Genomic DNA, 25,401 nt, shown 5'->3' on the forward strand with positions numbered 1-25,401 from the left:
TTTTAAAAATCAAACCTAAAAACCTTTAAAAAAAAAAAAAAAAAAAAAAAAAAAAAAAAAACTAATTTCCCTTTAGTTTAACTTTATCTCTCCCCCTCCCCCCACTAGTGTTTGGGTGTGTGGGTGAGAGGTTTTTATGGCTGAATCTAAGGCCATATTTTCAAAATGTACTGAGTGTGGCCACAAGCTTTCCCCAGCTGATGGCCACACTCAGTGCGTTTTGTGCCTGGGGGCAGCCCATCTATCGGAGGCCTGCCAGATATGTGCGGCCTTCAACCCTCGGGCACTCAGGGACAGGAAGAACAAGCTGATCCTGGTGGGAAAACTTCCCCAGGAATCAGCTTCTTCTTCCTCTCCCAGCCGGGTTCAAGCTACTACTGTAGCTTCGGCGCCGGCTACTCCATTAGCTGTACCTGGGACTCAACCTCCCTTATCAGGTACCAGCTCTGTGGAATCTAGTGCTTCTTTCCACAGGGAGAAGAAGCACAAGGACAGAGAGGGTCACAAATCAAAAAGGCGGGCCGAGTCTCATCCCTCGGCTCCGCCTGAGAAAATCCTAAAGTCCCCTGTGAGGGTCTCCGGATCCTCGCCCTCGGCTCCGTTCACCTTCTTTTTCTCCGGGCCGGAGGAAGAGGATAGGTCTCCTCGAGGTCTTCTAGGCGGCCCTCCCGCCCGCCTCAACTGCCTCTTCGCGATCTACAGAAGCATCTCCAAAGCAGACATGGATCGGATGATGCGAAGATTTCAGACCCAGATGCAGATGGGGATGCTCTTGCCTCCCCTTTGGGAGGGAGTGCAGCCCTAATTTGCCCGATCGCTCCTTCTCCGACCCGCTTTCGGGTCTCGAGTTGTCGGATCCAGGCCTTTCGGACCGGGAATACGTCGGCACCGATAGCGGTTGTGTCTTCGACGCCGACTATACCTTCGAGCTTGTCGGATCCGAGCTCTCGGGGCCGAGGGTTGAGCATCGGATCCAAGGGGGTGGTTGTGTCTTCGGCGCCGATTGGGTCGGAGCGCACCACTACCTCGGGTCCGATTGCTTCGGCTCCGACCCCGATCCTATCCTCGGAGCCAGGGAGGTTACTTTCTCAGGCTGGGGACAGTGAATCTCCCTCAGCTTTTGAGGTAGTGGAGAGGGTACTGTCGAGGTCATCCAGGTCCCCGACCGGGCCTTCGGATCCACCCGTGCCCCCACTGTATCAGGGTCTGTCTTCGATCATCCGTCCATCTGGACAGCCTGCCCAAGCCCTCCAGTTGGTTCCTATGGAGGAACACCACCCTGCGGACGAGCCCTCTTCGGACAGTCCCGCCGAAGAGGCGCCTCGGAAGCATCTGTGCAAAAGGAGGCACCTGGACTCCCCCGAGTCCATTACCACGGATACAGATTTGGATGATACGGAGGGCTCTCCAAGGTCACCCCCTGAAGATGTCTCCTTCGGAGACATCATGGAAATGTTGCGTATAAGAGGGGGTTGGTCTGCCCAAAAGCCCTCCCTGGACGAGTCTGTATTTCTGGAGGCCTTTGAGGCAGGCCCATCTACCTCCTGGGTGTTCCCCCCAGCCGACCCCTTGGTGGATCTAATTACCACCAGGGCTTGGAAAGAGCCCGACACCGTGAAGCCTATCCCTAGACGCCCTGACAAGGTCCTCAGCCCTCCCTCTGATAGACCTACTTGGTCCAAAGTCCAAAGGTTGATGCTATGTTGGTGGCGGCGGCCACTAGGAAAGAACTTGCCCAGGAAAGTTCTTCGGTCCATCCGCCAGACAAGGAGTCCCGGGCATTGGACCATATTGGGAAGTGGATGTTTGCTTCAGTGACCTTTGCCATAAGGTCGCTGAACTACATGGCACACACCATTAGGCTACAGCGTGACTTAATTAAGGAATACGCTGCAGCCCCTCCGGAGTCCATGTCTGTCCCAGACAAAAAGGTTTTTGAGACTCGAATGGCCACTCTAAAGTCCATATCAAATACATCTATGCGGCTTCTTTCCCATGCCACGGAAGGAGCCGCTAGAGCTAGCGGAGCTGGAGTGGTCTTGTGACGTCACTCCTGGCTCCGCCTTTGCGACTTCACGGAACCCTTTAAGGCGTCCTTCGCGAACGCCCCTTATGACGGTTCGGCCTTATTTGGCTCAACAGTTCGTGACACGCTGGTCCAAAGCAAAAAGGATGGGAAGACGCTGTCGGCCGTCGGAGTCCGCTTCTCTAGCCCCCAAAGATCCTTCTCCAGGAATCAGAGGGAGCAAAAGAAGCTGTGGTTCCGTAAATCTCAGCAATCCCGTCCTGCTTCGGACAACTCATCCTTTAGAGGCAGAGGAGGACAAGGTGGAAGCTGGCCCAGAGGCAGAGGGGGGGGCTGTGTAACCTCGGGTCTAGAGACCTTTCTCGGACAGACCCGCGCAACAGCCCTGAGGGCTTGCCCGACTGTCCCTCTCTGGAGGCAGTCGGGGGGCGATTATCGGAGCACCTGTCAAACTGGGAGTCCATTACAAAGGATCGATGGGTGCTCCGGATTATATCCAGAGGTTACACTATACCGTTCACACCCCCCCCAAACCCAAACATCTCCTCGATGTTCCACCCCATCAGAGGGAGTCCGCAGCTCTGGAAATTTCAGAGTTGCTAAGAAAAAGAGCCATCCAGCCCGTCCCCCCAGATCAGTCTGGATTGGGTTATTACTCCAGGTTCTTCTTGGTGCCAAAGAAAACGGGGGACCTCAGACCCATCCTAGACCTCTCGTCCCTGAACCTGTTCATACCCAAGGAAAAGTTCCGGATGGTCACCCTCCAATCTATTCTCCCCCTTCTGCGGGAGAATGACTGGATGTGCTCGTTAGACCTCAAAGATGCGTACTACCATATACTAATGGACAGACGATCCAGGAGGTTCCTCCGCTTCCGGCTAGGAGCCAGTCATTATCAGTTCAGGGTTCTTCCATTTGGCCTAACCTCAGCCCCCAGAGTGTTTACCAAAGTCATGGCAGTGGTTGCTGCCCACCTGAGACTCCAGGGCATTCAGGTGTTCTCTTACCTAGACGACTGGCTCCTCACCGCCCCCAACAGGCATCTACTGGTTGTGGCGAGAGATTACGCCCTCTCTCTGGCCCGTTGTTTGGGCATTTCAGTGAATCTAAAGAAATCCTGCCTGTGCCCCATTCAAGCCCTAGAATTCATAGGGGCCAGGTTGGATACTCGGATCTCCAAAGTGGTTCTTACACCTGTCAGGCTGAACAATTTGTGTGTCCAAATCTTAGACATTCTTCGGAGACCCACTCCTCCAGCAGAATTAGTCCTGAGGGCGCTAGGGTCTATGTCTGCAGCGATCGGCCTTTCTCTTCATGTCCATCTGCGAATGCGAGTGTTACAGTGGACTCTCCAGGTCCAATGGTCACTATCGGTCCATCTCTTAGACATGCCGATTCCCCTGAGCAGGGCGTGCAGACACTCCCTTCTTTGGTGGTTACAGGCTCAGGAACTCAACGAAGGGAGACCCTTTGTGATTCCCCCAGTCAAAGCCACATTGACCACGGACGTTTCTTGCCTCGGGTGGGGTGGGCATTATGCAGGCAAGTCCATCCAAGGCACGTGGACTCCTCTAGAGACTGCATTGCATATCAACATCCTAGAGATGAGGGCAGTGCTTTTGGCGTTGCAAGCTCTTCATCACCTTCTTCCTCTGGGGACTATTGCAATCCAGACGGACAACATGTCCGTTGTCTGGTATATAAACAAACAGGGAGGGACCAGATCTTATCCCCTGTGTCGAGAAGCCATGAGAGTGTGGGAATGGGTGATTTCCACCAACCGCTTTCTGATAGCAACGCACATTCCGGGACGGTCCAACATATTAGCGGACAAGTTAAGTCGGGTATTCCTCAGCCCTTACGAGTGGTCTCTGAATCCTTCTGTCGCGAAGCAGATATTCCTCAAGTGGGGTCAACCTCGCTGCGACCTTCTTGCTTCTCCCCTAAACACAAAATGCAGCGATTACTTCGCGATAGTTCCCCCCGAGGGGAATCCCCCATGGACGCTCTGGTTCATGCTTGGCCGCCCGGTCTCTTTATGCATATCCTCCTCTTCCTCTGATGATGAAATTCATCCAGAAAGCCTGTCGGTTGGGGAGCAGAGTGATTCTCATAGCCCCATTCTGGCCTCGACAAATCTGGTTCCCCTTTCTGCAGTCTCACAGTGTGGCTCCCCCATGGATTCTGGACCCCAGACCAGACCTAATCTCGCATCCGACAAGATGCCACACTCCGAACCTGGTCAATCTCAGGCTTATGACTTGGTTGATCCAGTTCCATTAATGGCTAGGACTCCCGGTATCTCATCCCCTGTTAAGGCCATTCTGGTGGCAGCTCATAAGCCATCCACCAGAAAGCTCTACAACAGTAAATGGAAACGTTTTTCCATCTGGGCAAAGGAGAAGGAATTGGATCCCTTTACGGTTCCTATTCCCACTATCCTGGACTTCCTGTCCTTTCTTTTTAGACAAGGAGCTAGTGCGTCCACCGTTAAGGTCCAGCTAGCAGCCATCTCTCATTATCACGTGGGGGATGGCGTAGATTCCTTGGCGTCAGCAAAAATATGCAAGACCTTCTTAAAAGGCGTGTTTCTCTTAAAGCCCCCTATTAAGCCGGCAGTTCCTCCATGGGATCTTACCTTGATCTTACATTCATTAACAAGACCACCTTTCGAGCCGGCGGCCTCAGTGCCATTTAAATTCTTATCTTGGAAAACGGCCTTTTTGGTCGCTATTACTTCAGCCAAACGAGTCTCAGAATTACAAGCTCTGTGCATTAAGCATCCATACCTTATTTTTCACAAGGATAGAGTGGCCCTCAGGACTAATCCTTCCTTTCTGCCTAAGGTAGCCACAGAGGCTAACATTAATCAGTCTATTAATCTTCCTGTTTTCTTCCCGAATTTCCAAAACAAGGGTGAATACACATTGCACAAATTGGATGTATACAGACAACTATGTTTTTACTTGCATAGGACTAAAGATTTTCGCAAGTCAGACCAGTTGTTTGTTTCTTATGTTAAGTCAGCCATGGGCAAACCAATTTCTAAGGTGACAGTGGCAAATTGGATCTCTCAGTATATTAGACAGGGATACACTTCATCTGGGAAGCCAGCTCCGGTTGGCGTGCGTGCGCATTCTACTAGATCTGTGGCTACCTCGACGGCTTTTTGGTCTAGAGTTCCGGTAGATGATATTTGTTCAGCAGCTACCTGGTCCTCTTCCCACACGTTCATTTCTCATTACAAACTGGACATGATTTCCAGAAGTAGGGCTTCCTTTGGCTCTGCGGTGCTTCAGAATATCCTTCCGTAGGGACCACCCAGGGTCTTAGGTAAGCTGGGGACTCTGTCCCACAGGTTGCAGATCAAATGAAGTAACTACTTCAGATAAAGAAGTTATGTACTCACCATAACGTTCCATCTGAGTAGATACTTCATTTGTCTGCAACCGACCCCCCCTGCCATCCCCCGAACCTCGGTAAGGTATTGCCCCTTTGGAGATTTTTTCTCCGTCTTTAGCCTATAGGACAAACTAACCGATCTGAGGTAATGTGGTTGGTAGCAAGGGATTATGGGTAGGGGGAGGAGCTAGGAGCTCGGATCTTGGAGCTTGGAAAGCTGCCGGTTCGGATCCGAGGTCGGATCCGACTACCCACAGGTTGCAGACAAATGAAGTATCTACTCAGATGGAACGTTATGGTGAGTACATAACTTCTTTTTAGCTTATCAAGTCCTAATAGTTCACTAAAATCTGCAAAATGTTAAGGTAGACAATTTTATTATATTCTTATTGTAGAATTTCACTATTAAACAACTGACAGTAGAAAACAATTATGGAGTTTATATAGGTCAGAGGTGAGGTTCATAAACTAGAAACATTAATATTGATTTACCATTTGATTTTGAACATGTATCCATTCCAGATTCATTAAATGTTCATATAAAGTGGCCAGAAAAGTTTCTTTTAAATTTATTATTTTCTGGTATTTGCTTGCATCTTAATAGTTTGTACTGTTGTCTTCTTACAGCTTTGAATGTTGACTTCTAATCTGGTATCATTTGATACACAAGTTTTATAGTATATTGGTATCTGCTGTAATATGGTGCCACCTATCTACACTTCTTAGACTTCTCTCACTGCTAGTAAATTGACATTTAACTTAATGATAAGGGCACCATGATGTTTTTGAATACAAGTGTTTGAGCTTTAGAGTGATGTATCTGTATCATTTGTCTTTTCTTCGTACCTTGTAAAATTGACATTGGGCATCTGTAGAACTGATAGTTATTAATGAATGCATTAACATTTGTTTTGTGAAAATTAATCAAACATAAACAATCCATCAGTATTCGAACATTTAAAACGGACATGTTAAACATAAAGCTGAAGACTTTTATAGTGATCAACACTGTGGGAGCATTTACCATTTTTAAGCATTATCTTGCACACAAAAATTAAGGAGGTTGCAAATGTTTATTCCGTGCATTTTAATGTCTTGGAACCAAAATTTGATTTTGTCATAGCAGCAGAATATATGCTGAAAATCTATACATGATATTAATAGCGTAGTGCATAACAAGATACCATATGGGAACATTTTTATTTTAGATACTGATGGATTGTTTATGTTTGATTAATTTTCAATTTATAATTTATATATAATATATATATATATAATTATATATATATATAATATATAATTTTATATATATATAGACACACACACGCACACACAGACATATATATCTATAGATATATATATATATATATATATATATATATATATATATATATATATATATGGGTCCTAGTTAAATGATCGAAGTTCAGATCTTCGAATTTCATATGGCCGAAACCATATGATCGAAGTTCTAAAACTTCGAACATTTAAACAGAGATCTCTGTACAACGTGGAACAGGAATATTCCCTTTTCCTCATTGTAGTGTGATCTCAGAGTTGGTATATTTTAGTAGTGGGGGGTGCAGGAGGGGGGGAACTTGCATGCATGTGTTTTAATTTGTTTTTGTTTTGTTTTTCTTCTTTCTTTTAGTGTTCGAAATTAGTAAATTTCAGTTATATGGTCCTGACCATATCAGTTTGCAGTTTTTTGTAATTTCGATCATTCAACGTAGACCCATATATATATATATATATATATATAGGAGAACCTCTCGCATGTATGCGTGTGTATATCTATATATATATATATATATATATATATATATATATATATATATGGGTCTACTGCTAAATTTCGAAGTTTCAAAACATCGACTTTCTTTTAGTTGAGACCATATGATCAAAGTTTTGAAACTTTGAAATGTAAATAAAAAAAAAAATCAGATTATTGAAGTTTCAAAACTTTGAACATCATACAGCTGAGACCATATGATCAAAGCTTTGAAACTTTGAACGTTTTGAATGGAGATCACAATACAGAGCGGAATGGGAAATTTTCCTTTTTCCTCACTGTAGTGCAGTTTCGAAGTTGGTATATTTAATTAGCAGGGGATGTGGGGGGTAACAAAAAAAAATTTTCTTTAATTTTTTTTTTTATTATTATTTTATTTTCAAAGTTTCAAAACTTCTATCATATGGTCTTGGTCGTATGGTGTTCAAAGTTTTGAAATTTCAGTAATCTGATAGGGACCCATATATATACATACACACATACGCATACACACTTTGCAAAATAAAAGTAGAAGTATGTGTTCCTTGCTTTCATTATGGTTGTTATAATGTTTTACAGGTTTCACTTCTATCCATTTTGGTATGGACATCACAGATGGCAGAGAGACTGTACCTCTATTACAGGAAGGATTTTTGGAGGTACAGTAATATTTTCTTGCAGTCTTTTTGTCTTTTCCTTTTTTTTTCTGTATTGGTATATCACCATATTGTTGGGAGGGTGGCCTAATGGTTAAGGTGTTTGCCTTACAAACACAAGGTGCAGGGATAATTGGCTAGGCTTAAAATGGTTTGCAAGTGTAATTAGCCTAGTACTATCTATAAACCATCTAGAATGTTCTGTGACTGTAGTCAGCTGAAAGTTTACAGAAATTGGAATTTTGATTTTCCCAGGAGAAGGAAGGAGCTTCAGTTTGCATTTTCAAGTTATGGTCTGGTTGGGCAAAAAAAAAAATCAAAGGAAGCAGTTTCCTGTCATACCTGCCAGTTTTTACATTATGCTCACCATAGGTATTCTAAGTGTTAAACAATTTATTGGTAATTCTCTGCACATGCCTGTTAAATTCCAAGAAAGTGCCCCCCCGTCCAAAAAAGTGTTGCAAGGTTCTGGGAGCCTAATTCTAACATCTCCAGTGAACTCCTTTGGGTCCAGTTAAATTGCTGCAAGTCTGTCCACAGCATGGATATATTTTTGCAAACAGTTTGAGGCAAAGATGCAAAAGCATCCTAACTTTGTGGATTTTCTGGGGGGCCGTACTGATGTTTTTCCATTCCATATCGGATGTTGTGCACTTTAGCTGTAACACCCACCCTCTCACTATTGCCCTGGCTATATCTCTTTTTCTAAACAGCTGCATTATTATCAAATAGGTATAATGAAATATACAGCTGTTGCCATTTCTGCATCCTAGAAAATATACAGAAAGAATGAATGATGCTTTGCAGTGTACTTTTTTGATTTATTTGCTAACCAGGTAAACCCAGTATGCACAAGCCTTGTTTCAAGGCTTGGCTTAGAAGTATCATTCGAGTAGATGACTTCCTGAGTGATACAGCTCAAACAAAAGGGAGGCTAAGGGAACTGAAGCCTGGACTACAGGAGAAGCTAGTAAGGAATGCATAACCTTCATTCTGTGTGATAAATTTCTTTTTCAACTACTGTGCATCATATTGTCTTATCCTGATAATAAAAGGTCAACCTGTCTGGCTTATCATATGTCTCCTGCTAAAATTATCATTCATATTCCCAGAAAATAGAAAAGCATTTATATCTACTTGAAATGTGCCTCTAAATTGGTCCTATGGTAAAAAAATATTTTCTGTACCCTTTCTATAGCCTTTTGTTCCCAGTATTTATGTCATTGATGCCTGTTAAGCCATACTGTTATATACTCAATACTGAGTTCTGCCTTTAAAAATTCAAGAAGCGGAAAATCTTCCTTATTCCAATTTTTAATCAATAATGTATCCATATTGTATTTAACAGTGGAGTAACTCATTTTAATACATGGCAAACAAACAAACTCTCTAGATCAAAATAAACAGTGAAGCCTGTCTCACCCACCACTATTTGAACTCCCAGGATGGGTTAACTAGCTTCCCAATAGCACTGGGGGTGGGGATGACACCACAAAAAAAAAAAAAAAAAAAGAAGAAGAAAAAGACCATCTCAACAAAGTGGCCCATGGGGACAAAGAAACATGTGAGTGAGCAATGTCATTCAAGGTTATTATGAAGATTTTTTTTATCCATAGAAGACATACCCTTTTTCTGTGGTAAATAAAGTCTGGAATTATACTTAAAAAAATATTTTTTTTTCGTGTTGCCACAATCCATATATCTAAGACATTTACCACTTTGTGGATTCGTAAATAGAGATATTTAGTACCCAAAGACTACGAGGGATCAACTTTAACTCTGATATCCTCTTAATTTATTTATCATAGAATACCAAATTTGCAAAATGTTTTGCTCATTCACATTTGGGTTCTGCTATTTATCTATCTATATATATATATATGTACATATACATATATATATATATATATATATATATATATATATATATACACACACACACACATATATATATATATATATATATATATATATATATATATATATATATATGCAGATCATCAGTAAAAAGCAAGTTTTACCTCCATCATAGCCTACACATGTTTTTAGTATTTGCCAGTGACTTCAGGTAAAGTACAGAAAGGAGGGATGAGAGAGTGCATTACTTCCTTGTGGACCTCATAAGCTAAATGTCTCAGTTACTCTCTCATTCACCTTAACTCATTATAGAATACTTGTAAATAAATAGCCTTTATTAGCCCTGTGAGTGGTAGGGTTTATGGGGTTTCAGTTTTTTTTTGTTTTTGTTTTTTTTTTTTTTGGGGGGGGGGGGCAGGTTACAATCCTTGAATCCCAAACCACTGGCACTAAGTCATACAACACTCTGGGAGCAAATCTGCAACATGGACCACCAAATAAGTATGCAGGGGGTATTTGGACTAAAAAGCATGTGACCAATGTGTACTTTCTTCCTCTTGTTAAGACCAATACCTACTACTACCTCAAGTAAGCTTTAGCTATGGAAAATATTTATAATCTCTGGTTCCTCAAGATTGTGTTTATCTTGGCCCTAGTCTGGTTCCTTTTTCTGCAGTCTTACCAACAGTAACTGAGACTTAATCAAATTGTTTTTGATTTACACGTATGCAACATGAGTATACGTACACACTCGCTCACACAGAGACACACACACACACACACACACACACACACACACACACACACACACACACACACACACACTTCCCAGGAAAGAGCTATTGATACCTGTCTAGTGACAGCACCCATTTCCTGTATTCATGGTACACACTACTGGCATCCCGAACAGTACTGGTACCAAGGCATTGGTTACTGAATACTCCTCTAATTAGAGATCCAGCATAATAAATTATAGTAGATTTTAGAAAATCATTTAAAAAAAAACAAATGCCAACAGCTGCTCCAGTGCTAATAAACTGATAAGTAGAACAACAACCACATTTTGATAAATAAATAAAAACACTTCACTTAACAGAAAATCAGGTAAAAGCATAGAAAATACCATTTAAATATACAAAATTGATTGCACAGGGTAGAATTAAAGAAAATTTTTTGAGCAGATAGTTGGCAACAGAATAACTCTAATTTCATCTAAATAATTTTGTTTGTACTAGTTTCTAGAGAGTACTTCAGCCTAACTACCTTTAAGTCAGTAAAATCTACAGTAGCTACAGATGATGTCCAGGATGGTAATCAGAGATTCTCTTTAATGTCTCTAGGGAAACAGGATGTATTTTCATATATCTGCAGTCTCTGTAAAATGCTTTGCTGCCACAGATTATAAAAATATCAAGTCCATAGTCTAGAGCAATTATTGGAATCCTGCAGCTGCTTTCCATACAAGTTTCTTTATTTATTTATTGCTGTTTGACAACTGGGTGAGTGGGCTGTTCTACTGAACCTTTTTAGTTAAAACCTGGTACAGGGATTACAGTTATAAGTACAATTAAAAGATATTTAAATTAATTTACATTTTCTATTGTATAGCACATGGTTGCACTCTGTACAGTGAGAAGCTAACACAAATTTATTGTAGGGAAAATACAGCTGAGACAAAGGAGTTATCCATGATCCCAATAGCATTTGCAAATGGATTCAACAATGAGATGATCTTTAAGAAAGTCTTTAATGCTTTCCAGATTTTGATTTCAGAAGACAGCTGACGTTGTTAGAATTTTTATTTGTTTAAAGTATTCATTAACATTTTAAAATGTTTTCTTATGCTCTGTACCTTTAAATGTTGCATATATGATTATGACTGCTTTATGTAAAGCATTGGTGTGTGATGTAGTTAAATTTTAATGAAGTCCTGAATTGTTAACTGGACTAAAGCATTTCTGTTTGTTATTGCTACATAAATTCACTAAGTTTGATCATTGAAGTGGTTGATGTTGACTTTCCTGCTGTATTTCATTTCCTTGCCTAATTCTAGTGGTTGCTTTTGGTTTTCTTACAAGTGGAGTCTTTCACCACCAGTTTGCTTTTTCTTTTTTGTGTTATTAGAATGCTCTTTTTCCCAATGAGGTTTTGAAGCGTGGGCAAACAAAGTTGAAAAAGCGGTTTTACAGTTTCTCAGATCATAGGTGTCGCCCTGTATTTTTTCTTTTAGTTGGGGAGGGGGGAGTAGCACCTTTAAAATAAGAGCAGTTAATAACAGTGTAGTCCTGTTGGAAACAGAGAGCCAATTAGTTTTTTCAATTAAATCAGATGAAATTAAATGAAAAATGAAATGAAGTCAGAAATCAGGCCAAGAAACCAAGCAAACTAGATAAAAAGAACTATTTCCTCGGGGTCCAAAACAAACACTCAAAAGACCCCAAAATGTTTTGGCATGCTATCAACTCCCTTCTGAAACCAGGAAAAATTACCACTCCAGCCCCCTCTTCAGACAATAATACCAAAGACATAGCATCCCAATATATTCACTATTTTACAGAATCCATCCTAACTTTGTCCTCTCATCTATCCAATAACAACCATACACATATGCCTACCAAATGCACTGACAATATCCCCTGCTTTACTCTCTCACCAGTTCCCACTTCCAATATAATATTAAAAAAACTCTTCCTAAAACTAAAGCCAACCATCCTTGCAGCTGACAGTCTACTGGCCAATTCCCTAAAAATTGCTGCTGAATCCCTGTCTTACCCAATTTCTATACTCATCAACCGCTCCATACAGGAAGCCTACATCCCCCAACTCTGGAAAGGTTCATATATTATACTACCACTCTGTCCCCCTTATCTTAACTGCTTAAGAAATGTATTCACTCTCAAGTCATGAAATTCCTAAACACACACAATCTTCTCTCCTCCACACAACATGGTTTCTGACAGAATCACAGCACAACAACTGCTCTCCTCTCTTTGACCAACCAGGTCAGCCTTCACAGAAATAACAATAATTTTGTTTTTGCAATATTTTTAGATCTCTCAAAAGCATTTGATATGGTCTCACACTCCAAAGTTCTAGACTCCCTGGCCTCCCTATCCTTTGCCCCTTCCACTATTGCCTGGTTTAAAAGCTATGTGTCTCATAGCCAGCAATCAGTTCAATGGCAAGGCATACAATCTCCTTTGCTCCCAACTACGATAGGCGTACCACAAGGCTCAATCTTAGGCCCACTACTCTTCTCCATATTTACCAACAATTTACACACCTCCACCCAGCATGCCTCCCTTATACAGTATGCTGACGATTCAACTCTTATCTGCTCTGCTCCATCACTTTCCAGTCTAAGCAACTCACACAAGAATCCTTCAGTTCTTTAGAAAGTTGGATTACTGATATCCAACTAATCCTAAACCCCAATAAGACAAAATTGCTACTTTTCGCCCCCAACAAATCTCTACCTACCCCCCTATCCTTTTCAATCTCTTCCAAAAATGGTACCATCATATCTCCCTCTGACCATACCAAACCCCTCAGTGTAGAAATTGACAATAACCTACTCTTCGATGTCCATATCTCACAAACCATAAAAAAGGTCCACAAAAAGTAGGATCCCTATATAGGCATAAATAATTCCTCTCAGAACAGGCACTGATCACTCTAGCCCAAACCCATCTACTCTCCACTCTAATGTATGCCGCGCCAATTCTTACCCAAGTCAGAAAACTTGATCGCACCAGACTTGAATCATGTTACATTAAAATTTCCAAGTTTGCGAACAACTCCACCTTCAGAACCCATCACTGTCAATCTCTAAGGAAACTACAATGGTTAGAACTTCCCCAGCTACTCAGTTACCACCAGTTAGTCATTGCCTTTAATATTGTTAGACATCCTGAAAAAACCCAGCACTAAGCCAGCTACTTTCTCCATACAGAAGTAATCGCCCTCTCTGATCTACTGAGAAATCCCTCCTATGCATCTCTAAAGCTAACAACAACTCAGGGAAAGCTCTTTTTTCTCATGCCATAGCTAGATCCTGGAATAACCCCCCTCCCTTCTCTGACCTCTGCCCCCACTAACATACATTTCAAAAATGCTCTTAGATCACATCTTATGAATACATGGCTATGTCTATGCATCACATGAATCTCACAATCTCAGCACACTTTACACCTTCCTTCCTGTTATTTTTACTGCATATATGCTGCAGTTAAGTATCTTACTATCAACTTGAAATTTCATATTATGTCATGTCTAATCATTTGATTTTTTTCTTCCTTTATCCTATCTCACTAATCCAGTGTTAAAGCTTTCATGTATGAGACTCTCTATCTTTGTAAACTTACTCATTTACTGCTGATGTATTGTTTATTGTTTAGACTGGATTGTACGAGACTTTTTATGTCTGCACTTAACTCAGTTATCACTGTTACATTATTGTTTGTATTACCATGTTGATGTTAATCTAATTGTGGAGCATTTCTCCCCGGGCCTTCACTGTAAATGGACCTATGTCCAGTTGGACTATCAGGGTAAACAAATGTAAAATAAAATAAATAAAATAAAACAAATAAATAAAATGAAGTATTGGATGGGGGGTGGGAGGCAGACAGAAGTCTAAATCTATACAGTTTGTTTTCAGCGGTCTGTAACCTATGGATTTTATAGGCTGAATGTAAGACAAGAAATGGAAGACCGTATTCTAGTTTTGATAATAATACATTTTTAGCAATTGCTGAATGAGCTTTGGGGAGAGAAAATGACTAATTTTATTGCACATTTTTACTTGTGTAAGTAATGTATTAGTTATGTAGCCAGTATAAGTGAAGGAGAGGGCTGGATTTGGTATTAAGCTTAGGCATTTTTTTTCAGCGACATTGAGTATAGTATTCCCATTGTTGTGTTTAATGCGGGGGATAGTAGGTAGCTTTTTTTGTGGAGAGAAGATTGTGGCATTTGTTTTCTTGTGATTTATAAGGAGTTTATTGTCAGCTGACCAGTTGCACTGTTGGGTATAGCTAGGGGCAGAGAAGGAGGTAATTCAAATGGAGATCACCCAAGAGGCAGAGGTAATCAGGGTTTTCATGGTTCCTATATTGAAAAGCCTTACCAGCACTGCTGAAAGGTTGCCTGACTGTGTTGGTCTGTGGAGGCAGTCAGGGAGAACTTATCCCTGCAATCCACAAGCTTGGCAGAACATCACAATAGATTCATGGGAGCTGAGGATAATAACCAGAGGCTGTAGACTCCTCTTTTCTTATCCACCATTGAAAAAGAGGAAGGTTTCTGGTTTTCCACCCAGTCAGTGAGACGTTTCTAAGCTGCTAGAATAGAGTCATCCAACAGGTGCCCCAGGAATAGCTAGAGTCTGGAGTCTACTCCAGGTTCTTTTTAGTACCAAAGAAAACAGTGGACCTGAGACCAGCTTTGGATCTGAGTCATCTAAATCAATTTGTAACACAGATAAAATTCCGGTTGGTCAGTCTATAGTCTGTACTACCTCTTCTGAGGAAGAATGATTGTACCTCAAATATAAAAAACTTTACACATCCCTGTTAAAATTCCAGGTTTTTGTGATATGAAAAAATGATACCACAATAAATCATTTCAAAACTTTTCCCACCTTTAATGTGACCTATATCATGTACAATACAATTAAAAAACAAACAAATCTGCCAGGGGAAATAATATATAAAAAATAAAAAACGTACAATAAGCTGGTTGCATAAGTGTGTACACCCTTAAACTAATACTTTGTTGAAGCACCTTTTGATTTATTTGCAACATTCAGTCTTTTTGGGCAGGAGTCTATCAGCATGGCACATCTTGACTTGGCAATATCTGCCCATTCTTCCTTGCAAAAGTGCTCCAAATCTGTCAGATTGTGAGGGCATCTCTTGTGCATAGCCTTCTTCAGGTCACCCCACAGATTTCCTATTGGATTTAGGTTTGGGCTCTGGCTGGGCCATTCCAAAACTTTAAATGTTATGTTGTCCTATTTCACCTTCATTCTTACAATGATGGATTCGGAGCCAATTCTCGGCTCCAACTTGGGTGAATACATAGCTGAAAGACTCAAACTTGGCTCATGGCAAGTAGGTATCCCATAATGCAGTGGTGTAATTCCCCAGATCTTGTTTGCCACTTTACGAGGTTGGATGCGCTCATCTTGGCCGTGGCTAAGTTGTGACAAAATTTCTTTATATTTCCTGTAGTACTGTTCTATTTTATAATAGATAGCTTAATATTTAGTTATATCTAAATTGTTGTGCCTTTTCTTGCATTATAGTTAAATAGTTATAGCTTTATTCCCTTTGTTGCTGCTTTTGTCTGTCGTTTCATAGGCCTAACTGTATCCCTTGTAGTGGTTGTTGTTGTGTCCGTTGTAGTTAATTAATAGCTCATTTAAGATGGAGAGCTCTTCACCCATTTAAGTTAGAGGGCTTGTAGTTACTATGTTGTTTTGTCTGGGAAATGGGGCCGTTTGTGTTAGAGGCCCTATTTTATTCCCTTGTTGTCTCTCTCCTTCATGTTTCCTATAGTTTACAACTCAGTTTAGCTTTAGTAGTTCGATAGTTAAAGCTTTCTTGTTTTATTGTGGTTTTATCTTTATCATGTCTAAAGACCTAAAAGAGAGGGAACATAAGCCTTCAGGCTTTAAAAAATGCCAGAAGTGTTCACAAAAAAATGTCTATCACAGACGGACATGTCATATGTGTGTATTGCCTTGGAGCAATTCATCTACAAGAGGATTGTACATTTTGTCATTCCTTCAGTGCAAGGGTTCTTCAAGAAAGGAGAAACAAACTGATCCTTAAAGGGCTCTTAAAGCCAACTTTTGAGGAAGCTATGCACAGTTCTTCTTCCTCTTCTTCTTCTCCTTCTTCCAAAAAGGAAAAATCCCAGAAGAGACAATCACCTGCAACATCAGCTCAGTCAGAGCCACCAGTCAAATTACCAAAAAGTTCTAAGGCCACTACCTACTCGGCTCCATAGTCCTCAAAACTGATGGAAGTTATACTAATTGACAAGCCTGGTTCTTCAGTTCCAAAGTCCTCGGAGCCACAAGATACCTCTTCTCCAAGCCGGTCCGTGGACATTTCACTGGTTTCTCCGACACTGACATCTCCCATTCTGCACAGGTCTCGCACTCCATCACTATCCTCCAGGACCACCAGGAGCTTATCTGATGATGACATGGAATGGGTGGTGCACAGACTCTTGAAGTCGTTGGCACTAACTAAATTATTCTTGGCTCCGACCCATCTGGTCTTGGAGCCTAATGTACCAATTGTACCCACTGTTGTTCCTCCTCTGAACCAAGCTGGACCTTCGGAGCCAGAGTGCTTGGTACCACTTACTGTGGATCTGTCGATTCGGAGACCCCCTTCGGTGTTCATGGAGCCGACTTCTGCTCCAACACTCTCTGTGCCATCCGGAGAGTCTGGGAGCCAGGGTTCCCCGGTTGGCCCCGGGGTGGGGGGGATTCTCTGTCCCGATCATCTTCAGTGCCGAGCCTATCCCTCGGAGTGTCTGCCTGGGTTAGCTCGGCTCCTACATCAGCCTCGGGTCCAATCTCGCTGGTTCCAGTGCCGTCCTCTGTCTCCTCGGAGCCAAGGGAGTCTTCGGAGCCAGTGGGGTCCACCTTTGAGCTGATGAGGAGTGTGTTGTCTACTCATACAGCGCCACAGAAGGATACTAGCACTTGTTCCCCTAAGGCACCAGCTACTGTCTCAGCACCACCCATTCCACAAAACAGCAGAGATCCAGAGCCTCAGGATCCCCCATTGGGCGAACCCCTCTCCTCCTAGGCCTCCTCAGAATATTTTTCTGAGGAGCTACCTCGGAAGAGAACTTGCATGAGGAAGCACGTAGACTCTCCAGATGAGTCCATCACTTCAGACACTGACCTCGATGAGTCGGAAGGGTCCCCACGGTCGTCCTGTGATGATATCTCATTTGCAGATATTCTACAGATCCTGAAGCAGAGAGGTGGCTGGCAGGCCACCACAGCTTCTGATGAGGAGTCAGTGTACCTGAAGGCTTTTGGTGTCTCAACCTTCAACCTCCTGGGTGTCTCCGCCTTTCGATGAGCTAATGGACCTGGTTAGTCGAAAGGCGTGGGTGTCACCTGACACAATGGAACCAGTCCCTCGGAGGCCAAACATATTCTTGTCAGCTCCTTTGGGAGAGGATTTCCTCACCAAGGGGGTACCTGTAGATGCTATGGTGGTGGCAGCAGCCTCCAAGAAGGAACTTTCAGAGACATCCTCATCTGTTAATCCTCCCAATAAAGACTCTTGAATGATGGCAGATATGAGAAGCATGTCTTTTCATCAGTGACATTTTCACTCCGATCGCTAAACTACCTATCTCACTTTATAAGGCTACAAAGAGAACTCCTGAAAGAGCTAGGAGATACTCTACAAGGTACATTAGCTGCAGGGGTGAATGAGAAGGTCTCCTTCCAGCTGCCCACCTAAAATTCCATCGTCAACTCCTCCATGAGGCTAATATCCTACGCAGCTGATGGAGCGAGCAGGGCAGTGGGTTCCGGAGTTTCCCTTAGGAGACACTCCTGGATGCGCTTGTGCAATTTTGCGAAGCCCTTTAAGTCTACTTATACTAATGCCCCTTTTGATGGTTCCTCACTCTTTGGACCCAAAGTAAAAGACACTCTCACCCAATGCGAGCAGGAAGGAAAAACTCTCTCTGCTGTTAGAGTACGTTTTTCTGTACCTTCAAGACTTTATCCTAAAGGTCAGAAGAGTGGGAAAATGTGGTTCAAAAGATCCCAGAGTGTTTTCCAGGATGCACACGGTGATTCCTTCCCCAGGCGCAGAGGGGGAGGTAACAATGGTAGGTGCTGCTCTAGGGGCAGAGGGGGCCCGCAGAACCAGGGTGACCGTGATTCCTTTCGCGGACGCCCTTATCAGTGCTCCTGAAAGGAGGCCCAACTGCTGTACTCTGGAGGCAGTCGGGGGACGTCTATCCATGTACCCAGAAGCCTGGCAAACTATCACAAGAGACAAATGGGTACTAAAAATAATATCCAGAGGATACTCCATTCCATTCTCCAATCATGTTCCACAGACCAGAACAATCCCAGATGTTCCACCCAATCTAAGGGAGCAAGCAACTATAGAGATTCAAAAGTTGCTGCACAAAAGAGTCATCCAAGAAGTCCCCGCAGATCAAATAGGATTCGGAACTTACTCAAGATTCTTTTTGATGCCAAAAAGAACAGGGGACTGGAGACCCATATTAGACCTAAGCAAATTAAGCAAATCTGTCAAGAAGTCAAAATTCCGAATGGTGACACTGCAGTCTATACTTCCCTTTTTAGGGAAAGATGATTGGATGTGCTCGATAAACCTTCAAGATGCTTACTACCACATAAAAATGGACAGGACATCAAGAAGGTACTTACGCTTCCGGCTGGGAGCCAGTCATTACCAGTTCTGAGCTCTGCCCTTTGGTCTCACTACAGCCCCCAGAGTGTTCACCAAATGCATGGCAGTAGTCACGGCTCACCTGAGGCGTTTAGGATTCTGAGTGTTTCCCTATCTAGATGACTGGCTCCTCTCTGCCACCACCAAGCATCTACTCCAACAAGCCCGGGATCTAACTTTGGACATTTGCAATCAGTTAGGTATTACAGTCAACTTTCAAAAATCTGCCTTGTTGCCCTGTCAACATATTACATTTATAGGCACAAATCTAGACACAGCCTCTATGGTAGCACGTCTTCCAACAGAAAGAGCTGTAGCACTCAGACAACAAACCCAAGAGCAAGGTGAAAGTAAGGATAATTCTAAGATTACTAGGGACAATGGCTTCCACAATAAGACTGGTTCCTCTTACCAGAATGCACATGAGGATCCTTCAATGGCTGTTGTTCTCCCAGTGGTCACTTCAAGAACTTACTATGACTCACCCGATCAGGATAATGGAATCATGCAAGAACTACTTAAGATGGTGGATACACTAAAGTCATGTGACCATAGGGAGAACTTTTTGTTCCACAACAAGGGTTGTTCCTAGGGTTGGGATGGTGGCCTAATGGTGAAGGTGTTTGCCTTACAAACACAAGGTGCAGGGTTTGAGTCTCACAAAGGATAATTGGCTAGGCTTAAAATGGCTCACAAGGGCAGTTAGCTTAGTACTAACCTATGAACCTATGAACAACAACCCACAGCTACAGTGACCATGGATGCTTCCCAGATAGGGTGGGGGGGGGCATTATCTGGGGAGAACAGTCCAAGGTACATGGCAAGAACACGAGGCTCACTTGCATATAAATGTTCTAGAGATGAGAGCAGGGCTTCTTGCACTGCAAACACTTCACGACTCTCTACCTCTAGGGACTATTGTAATAGAGTCAGACAATATGTCTGTGGTTTGGTACATAAACAAGCAGGGGGGAACCAGATCTTACCCCCTTTGTTGCGAGGCCCTAAGAGTTTAGCAGTGGGCAGTTTCTTCCCATCGCTTTCTAATAGCAATGCACATTCCGGGGAAGTCCAACATGATAGCTGAGCAGGGCAATTTTAATGCCTCACGAGTGGTCTCTCAATCAGAATGTAGTGGAAATGATTTTCCGAAGATGGGGTCTGCCTTGCTGTGATCTTTTTGCCACTCCCATGAATGCCAAGTGCAGCAACTACTTTACCCCAATCCCCCTTCCGGGGGAGACACCAAGAGACGCACTTGCTCACGATTGGCCCTCAGGACTTGTATATGCCTTTCCTCTGTTTCCTCTCATAATCAGAGTCATTCAGAAAGCACAGTACTCGTGAAGCAGGATAATTCTCATTTCTCTTTACTGGCCTCATCAAGTTTGGTTCCCTTTCCTTTGGCCTCATCTTCAGGAGAAGTCTTGGACTCTGAACCCAGTTCCAGACCTGCTGACACATATGTCAGGTGCACTTCATCCTTCTCTCCACACCCTAAAATTGACAGCTTGGCTGCTCCTTTTCCCAATTTAGTCAGGTTTCAGAATTTCACTCCTACAGTTAAACATAGCTCAATGTCCCCTCATAAAGCTTCCACTAGAAAACTGTATTCTAGCAAATGGAAAAGGTTTTTCCTTTGGGCTTAAAACAGGAACATTGATCCCTTTTCTGCACCCATCCATTCTATTTTGGAATTTTTGGCGGAACTCTTCCAACAAGGTTCAGCTGCAGCAACCATCAGGGTACAACTCGCTGCAATCTCAAATTTCCACATTGGTGAGTCTGTCTCGAACTTAATGTCACACAGATTGTGTAGAGCCCTCTTAAAAGTGCCTCCTTAATAAGACCTCCCTTTAAGGAACTCCTTTCTCCTTGGGATTTAAATTTTGTTTCGTCTCACCTGACGTTACCACCTTTTTGAGCCCTCATCATCTTCAGATCTCAAGTTCCTTTCCTGGAAGGTGAATTTAACATTTGCCAGAAGAGTATCAGAGTTGCAAGCTGTTTCTATTAAACCACCATATTTGATGTTTCATAAGGTAAGACTAGGGTATCCTTGTGAACTAATCCATCATTTTTACCCAAAGTCTCTTCTCCAACTAACATAAATCAATCTGTTGAGCTTCCAGTGTTCTTTCCTAATCATAGCAACAAGGCAGAATACAAATTACATCAACTAGACATGCATAGACAAGTCAGATTCTGTTTGCATAGGACCAAAGATTTTAGAAAATCTGACCAGTTATTCATATCCTTCTCTGATGCAAAAAAGGGTTGCTCAGTTTCTAAAACTACTCTTTCCAACTTGCTGTCAAACTGCATTACGTTCATCTATACCTCAAATAACAGATATTTACCATTCAAAGTGAAGGCTCATTCCACTAGAGCAATGGCTACATCTTCTGCCTTACAAGCCAGAATTCCTATGAGTGTCCATATTCACCAAGGATATTCACACCACCAGGCTAGTTGCCCAACACAATGCGTCTGAAATTCTCCAGGTGCAACTAACACTAGGTAAGACTGCAATCCAAATTGTAGCTTGCTACAGATCCCCCACCATGCCCCAAGATTCTCACTACACCTTTCTAAACATACTGGAATATATTAAGATGCAACCAAAGGGAAAATATTAATATTAAGATACAACCAAACACCCTAATACTGGGTGATTTCAACTAGCCTGCCGTTAACTGGGAAAACTACTCACGGTTCTTGGAATTCATAAATTCCAATGCCCTGGATCAGCTAATCCATAGTCCCACCAGGGGTTCCAGTATCCTAGACCTGGTCATTGCCAACATGGGAAATTGATGCTCCACACCTATGGTCACTCCTGTAAGCTAATCACTCTTAACATCCACATCCCACCCCCCCAGTAAGGAAACCTCCTTAAAAAAACTTCTCCAAAGACAACGTCATGCTACTTAAGTCAGAAGTGACAAACTTCATGACACCCATGCAGACGGGAACTGAAAGTGCGACTGCTGAATCCTACACTAAACGAGCACATCCACTCATGCATGAATCGTGCCATCCCAAATAGGACCAAGATGCTCTCCTCCATAAAAAGGAAGCCAATCTGGTGATCCCTGCCATAAACAAACTTTACAACAAAAGGAAGAAACTGTTGCAGAAAAGAGGAAAGTCGCAGGATGCAAAAAACTCCCTTACCAGCCTCAGTAAGAAGCTAAGATCCCTCATAAAATCCTCCAAAGCTAGTTATGAAAATAAAATTGCCAAAGATTCCAAAGGCAGCCACAGTGCATTCTATAACTATGTCAAGGTTCTAAATGGCAATGCTAAGATCTACTTTGAGCTACAACAGAATGGCATTAAATATAATGATCCCAAGGATATTGCCAGTATCCTGGCAGATCAATTCAGTGCCAACTTCACCCCCCTCTCACCCCCTAAACGGCCCATCTCAATACCGGAAGACTGCCAAATTCCGGTAATAATGGCCACACAGGTAAAAAATGCACTCTCCAAAGCTAAGACTACAGCATCCATGGGATCAGATGACATCCTGGGCTGTGTATTACATGAACTACAAAATGAACTGGCACCTCACCTAAGTGTCATGTTTAATCATAGCCTCACCTCAGGCTTCGTGCCCACTGAGTGGTGCACAGCTACACTTATCCCACTCCACAAGGGGGGATCCACCTTAGATCCCTCGGACTACCGCCCCATCAGTCTGACAAGCCTGATCTGCAAGGCCGTGAAACGTATTGTCATGGAACTTATAAACAATTACATTGGCAACCTTCAAACACTGAACCCCACCCAGTTTGGGTTCGTGAAGGGCCAGTCTTGTCTGCTGAACTTGATTGACTTCTTTGAATCAGTCTCCAGAGCTGTGGATGAGGGGAAGGCAGTCCACACAGCCTGTCTGGACCTCACCAAGGCCTTTGACACCATCCCCCACTCTGGAATCATAGATAGACTTACTAAACTGGGCATTAATCCCTATGTCACTTGATGGATTGCCAACTGGCTTACTGACAGAACCCACACTGTAAAAGTAGCCAACTTCAAATCTAGCTCCAGACAAAAAAAGTGGAGTACCTCACGGTTCAGTCCTGGGACTGCTCTTGTTTGGTATCTACTTCGGTGAAGTACAGGCCAACACTAAGGGACTCTGGCCTTCAAAGTTCGCAGATGACTGCAAACTGGGAGCCATTATTGAATCCCCAAATGATGTGGATACTCTACAAAAGGGACTTACAGAAACAGATGCTTGGTGCCAGAGCCATGGGTTCAAGCTCAATGCCAAGAAATGTATAGAGGATGCACCACTACCAGATCTCGTTTTTGCCTTTTGACAGCAATAGCGTGGTCTCAACTTGGCTGGGCTAAGTACTCTTTTTGACTTATCCCCTTTGGGGAAAAACATGTACCCATGAATTACCACATAGATGGCAGTACACTAAACACCGAAAGTGTGATAAGAGACTTGGGGACACAGGTGGACAGTGGTTTCACCTTCGATAACTACATCGCCACAACAGTCAGGAAATCCTTCTATGTGGCACACCTCAGCACTAAGGGCTTTTCATCCAGAAAAAAGGAGGTCATTGTCCCACTGTACTTATCCCTCATTAGACCCATTATAGAATACAACTCCCCGTTTGGTATGTACCTCTCAAGACATTTGCAACAACTGGAAAGGCTGCAGAAATACCTCACTAAAAGAATCACAGGCCTAAAGCAGATGCCCTATTCTTACTGCCTTAAAAAACTCTAGCTGTACTCTGTCGCATATCGTCTACTCAGAGGCGATCTCTGCTTAACATAGAAAGCTATGTCAAACCCAGAGCTGTTGGACGTGCTGCACTTAAAGAAATCCCAATCCCTCAGAGCCATACGCTTCAGGGATCTAAACCTTGTCATCACAATGAACAAAACATGCTGGAGGGATAGGTTCCTGACCCAGAGACTCCCCAGACTCTGGAATAGACTGCCCATACATGTCAAGCACATCGCCTCTTTGGCCCTCTTCAAAAGGAACCTTGACGATTGGATGGGAGAAAGGAAATTCAGCCCGGGGAGCACGTCAGTCGCCCTGCTAGACAGTGTCCAAGGAAGTAAATAGTGTGGGAAGAAATAGCCAGGGAATTGTTATGGCTAGGCTTGTATAGGCCCTAGGGCCAATAGCCTAGTACCAACCTTTGAACCTATAATATTTGTGCAGCAGCTACTTGGACCACTCCTCATACTTTTATCACACATTACAAAGTGGATTTGGCCTCCAGGGACTGGGCCTCCTTTGGTTCCATGGTGCTTAAAGGTTTTCTCTCGTGAGCCACCCAGGAAAAAGGTGCTCGGGATGCTCTCCCATCATTGTAAGAATGAAGGCGAGATAGGACAACATAACATAAAGAAGTTATGTACTTACCATAACGTTCCATGTTTGTTGTCCAGCTCGCCATTCATTCTTACGAACCCTCCCCCTTCCAAACACTCCTTGTGGACCTGGTGGATGTTTTTACTACCTTCAGGAGTTCTTTGTTTCAGTTTGTTTGTCCTTTTATTGGGGATAGTATATATTTGTATATGTGTGTGTATATATGTATATAGTTTTACAATTCATTCAGTACTAGCAGCAAACAAGATCTGGGGAATTACACCACTGCGTTATGGGATACCTACTTGCCATGAGCCAAGTTTGGATCTTTCAGCTATGTATTCGGCTGAGTCAGAGCTGAGAATTGGTTTCGAACCCATCATTGTAAGAATGAACGGCGAGATGGACAACAAACATGGAACGTTATGGTGAGTACATAACTTCTTTTTTTCTTCTGATGAAGCCATTCTTTTATTGATTTGGAAGCATGCTTGGGGTCATTGTCGTATTGAAAGGTGACATTCCTCTTCATCTTCAGCTTTCTAGCAGACGCCTGAAGGTTTTGGGACAAAAGTGACTGGTATTTGGAACTGTTTATAATTCCCTCCACCTATTCTAAAGCCCCAGTTCCAGCTGAAGAAAAGCAACCCCAAAGCATGATACTGCCACCACCATGCTTCACAGTGGGGATGGTGTTCTTTTGGTTGAAGTGTTGTTTTTGTGCCAAACATATCTTTTGGAATTGTGGCCAAAAAGTTCAACTTTGTTCGCCTCAGACCATAACACATTTTCCCATATGCTTTTGGGAGACTTGATGTATTGTTTTGCAAATTTTAGCTGGGCCTGGATTTTTTTTGTGTAAGAAA

General features: G+C 42.8%; 1 protein-coding gene across 1 annotated transcript in view; it reads left to right on the forward strand.

Annotated features, from left to right (window-relative positions):
• The window catches only part of LY75 (lymphocyte antigen 75), a 3,856,564-nt gene that overhangs the window by 2,327,246 nt on the left and 1,503,917 nt on the right, over positions 1-25,401 (forward strand). The window contains exon 20 of the mRNA XM_044074746.1: positions 7,779-7,858. Coding sequence (XP_043930681.1) covers positions 7,779-7,858 — 80 coding nt within the window. The remainder of the gene's footprint in view (positions 1-7,778; positions 7,859-25,401) is intronic.

The sequence above is a fragment of the Protopterus annectens genome, chromosome 6.part0, assembly GCF_019279795.1.
Source record: "Protopterus annectens isolate FY-2018-M chromosome 6.part0, PAN1.0, whole genome shotgun sequence".
Lineage (NCBI taxonomy): Eukaryota > Metazoa > Chordata > Ceratodontiformes > Protopteridae > Protopterus > Protopterus annectens.